This window comes from Chondrus crispus, genomic scaffold, assembly GCF_000350225.1.
Source record: "Chondrus crispus Stackhouse genomic scaffold, scaffold_359, whole genome shotgun sequence".
Classification (NCBI taxonomy): Eukaryota; Rhodophyta; class Florideophyceae; order Gigartinales; family Gigartinaceae; genus Chondrus; species Chondrus crispus.
The window spans coordinates 9,916-12,753 of record NW_005179254.1 but is presented as its reverse complement, the minus strand read 5'-3'; the positions used below and the strand labels follow the sequence as shown (position 1 = coordinate 12,753).

Here is a 2,838-nt window from a genome sequence, read left to right as displayed (position 1 = left end):
GGAGGTTTGAGGCTTGTGGAGGTGATGGGGGTGCTGAGGAGTCCAGGGGTGTCCGTGAAGCTGATGGCACGAAAACAGAAGCAGGTGAAGCGACAGCAGGTGGGGCGGTAGCAGGTGAGGCGGCAGCAGGTGAGGTGGCAGGGCTTGTATCAGGGGAGGAGTCACTAAGGGAAGTACGGAGATGGGCTGTGAGGGGAGGAAGAGTGGGACAATCAGAAGACGGGAGGGCTGTGGAAGGTGACGGCTCAGGAGCGGAAGCGGGACGGCGGTGAGTTGGCGCTGAGGTTGCGGGCAATAGAGTAGCAGCAGAAGCAGAGAGCGCATTGGGGCGCGGATTCTTCTTGGGGATATCAGAGCGTGGACTATGAGAGCTTGAGTCCTCAATGCGGGAAATTTTCGAGCGTGGGATCTTGGCGTGGGGGCTTGGAATACCTTGTGTTATTGCCTGAGAGTGAGCCCTGAGGCACGTCGCAAGTGCGATGCGAACACGCATCGGAACGGCAGTAGGAGTTCGGTAGTTTAGTAGGCGCTGGGCCTCGCGGTTTAGGCGGCAAGCGACACCAGCGGCAGCGGAGGAATCGAGTTTGCAGGCGTTGGATACGATAGGTGCATGGTCAAAGTCCAGGTCTTCATAGACCAGCTGAACATGGGCAAAGATGCGGGCGAAAGTAGGTTTGGCGTCGGCAAGGAAATATACGTACGTCCAGCGGCCAATGCCGGGAATGAGGACGTGCGGAGGGAGCATTGGGCCAGCTTGCTGGGCGCCTCATCGAAGCGCGGCTTGCGCCGCGTCAAAGGACTGGAACGCGGCGGACTGGGAATCTGGGGCGAAGGCATACGCAGTGATAGCGGGGGGCAGAGCTACGGGCTCGCCAGTGTGGGGGTCCAGGCGGATCGGATTGCCGACAGTACGGACGAAAGTGCGTGCTTCAGCGAGTGTACACCTGATCACAGCAATTAACCTTGGTCTATATATTAACCTGGATTCAGAAATAAGCTGGACCAAGTTAGTATTGGTTTTGACCTGGAGGAAACAGTCTTATGATAAGTCGCATTTAGAGTTCAAAAAGGGCGAGAACGCATGTCGCCGCCTCGATATGGTCTTTGGGAAGAGAAGCAGCTCTTTTCTGAGCTGCAGACAATAATATCCGAGCATCGTGTCCATTTCAATGGGCAAGAAGTGGAGCCGTAATTTCTTGAATACTTGTCAGCAATGTTAGAAATCAAGGTTAATCCAGTGGTTCATAAATAAACTGGACCATGTTATATCTGATTTGACCATATATTAATGTGGGTTCACAATTAATCCGGACTATATTAAATATGGTTATAGACCTGAAAAAGGGGCTTCAGAATTAAGTTGGCCCAGGTTAATTGCTGTGATCAGTGTAGCTCCCGAGACTGACGTGGGAGCTGCAACTGCGGCGCGGGCGGCAGCGAGTGTAAGGACGGAGGAACCCGGGCGTATGTGAACACTTGGCAAATGCAGAGGGGCAGGCGGGACAAACGGAGAAATGGGAGATGTTGCAGGCAGTTGTGCAAGAGAGGGAGGCAGGGCAACGCGGGAAGCATTTGTAGGAGCAGGAGGGAAGATGGAGCGACGAGGACGGGGTTGGGCGGCTGCGACAGTCACCCAGGGGCGCGTGGGCGTGGGGACCTGGGCGGGGGTGACGTGGGCGGGTTGACCGGAAGGCGAGGGCGGAGGCGCGCGCGAAGGCGAGGGCGGAGTCGCGCGCGTAGGCGCGGGCGGGGTCTCGTGGGAAGTGTCAAGGCTGGTTGCGCTCGAAGTGCCTACGTCGAACTGGCATGGCGCAGCCGCTGTCGCAAGCAGCGGGTGTGGCGGGCGCGGCGACGGAGGGGACGCTGACGTTGTCTTCTTCTTCTTCATGTGTGTGTGTGTGTGTGTGTGTCTATTTTTTTTTATATCATTTATTTATTTTTTTATTTGTGGGTAGTTTATTCAACTGTAAGGGAGGGCCGATACTCTATCATAGAACGGACGTCAAGGGCTCACACTTGTGCAGTGGCAGATAAGACCGAACCGTGATAGGGCATACGGGCAATAAAAAAAAAAAAAAATTTTATGGCAAGGATCCATTTCTCGTTTATTGTATAGGTATAAATATGGAAAAAAAATTATCTGAACCGAGCGTGCAAGGGTCTGTAGCTCAATTGGTAGAGTGCTCGTTTCGCATCAAGCAAATCGTGTCGAACAGATACAGAATCTACGAGAAGTACCGGGATCGAAGCCCGGCAGATCCAGCTGCCTTTTTTTCCATTTTGCATGAGGTGCCGACTCTTCTAACCTTTCCGGAACAGCTCGGAGACCACCTGACCCTATATCTTATCTTACCTCAACAGAAACGACCGTGATCGCCTTGTTTTTACTTTTTCTCTTTTCGCACAAGGAATGTGCGACAGCGACAGGATCGTTAACCCTCTCGCTATCGCGCATTAACCTTTTCTACTGTACCATAATCTACTCCGGTTTTGGGATGCTACGAAGTGCGTTGTCATGCCGGAGTGCATGCTGATGTCATCATTCAGGCGTAGGTGTCAACGGCATCGGGAACTTTTCGAGTTGCAAAGCATGCCTTTCAGGTCGCCATACCATAGTGTATGACTAAAGAGTAGAAAACCGCGACTAAAGCACCCTTAACTCGCAACTTGCAAGGTTCAACCATCTAAAAATACTTGCCCTTGTAGAATAAAGTTTGTACACGCGACAAACCGCAACCTCTTCTTTTCCAGTTGGTCCGCTCTCCCCACAGGCCACACACGGATGCCTCGCACCGCTTACCGCCTGGGCACACCCTGCCTAGCATGCAACCTCTCACA

The 2,838-nt window shown here is 53.2% G+C and overlaps 1 protein-coding gene across 1 annotated transcript; it reads left to right on the top strand.

The window, feature by feature from the left end:
• Window positions 1-2,124: 2,124 nt before the first annotated feature.
• Window positions 2,125-2,373, top strand: CHC_T00000548001 (hypothetical protein). Its single transcript, XM_005718030.1, has one exon. It carries the CDS (start codon window positions 2,125-2,127, stop codon window positions 2,371-2,373), a length of 249 nt encoding a protein of 82 aa, XP_005718087.1.
• Window positions 2,374-2,838: the final 465 nt, after the last annotated feature.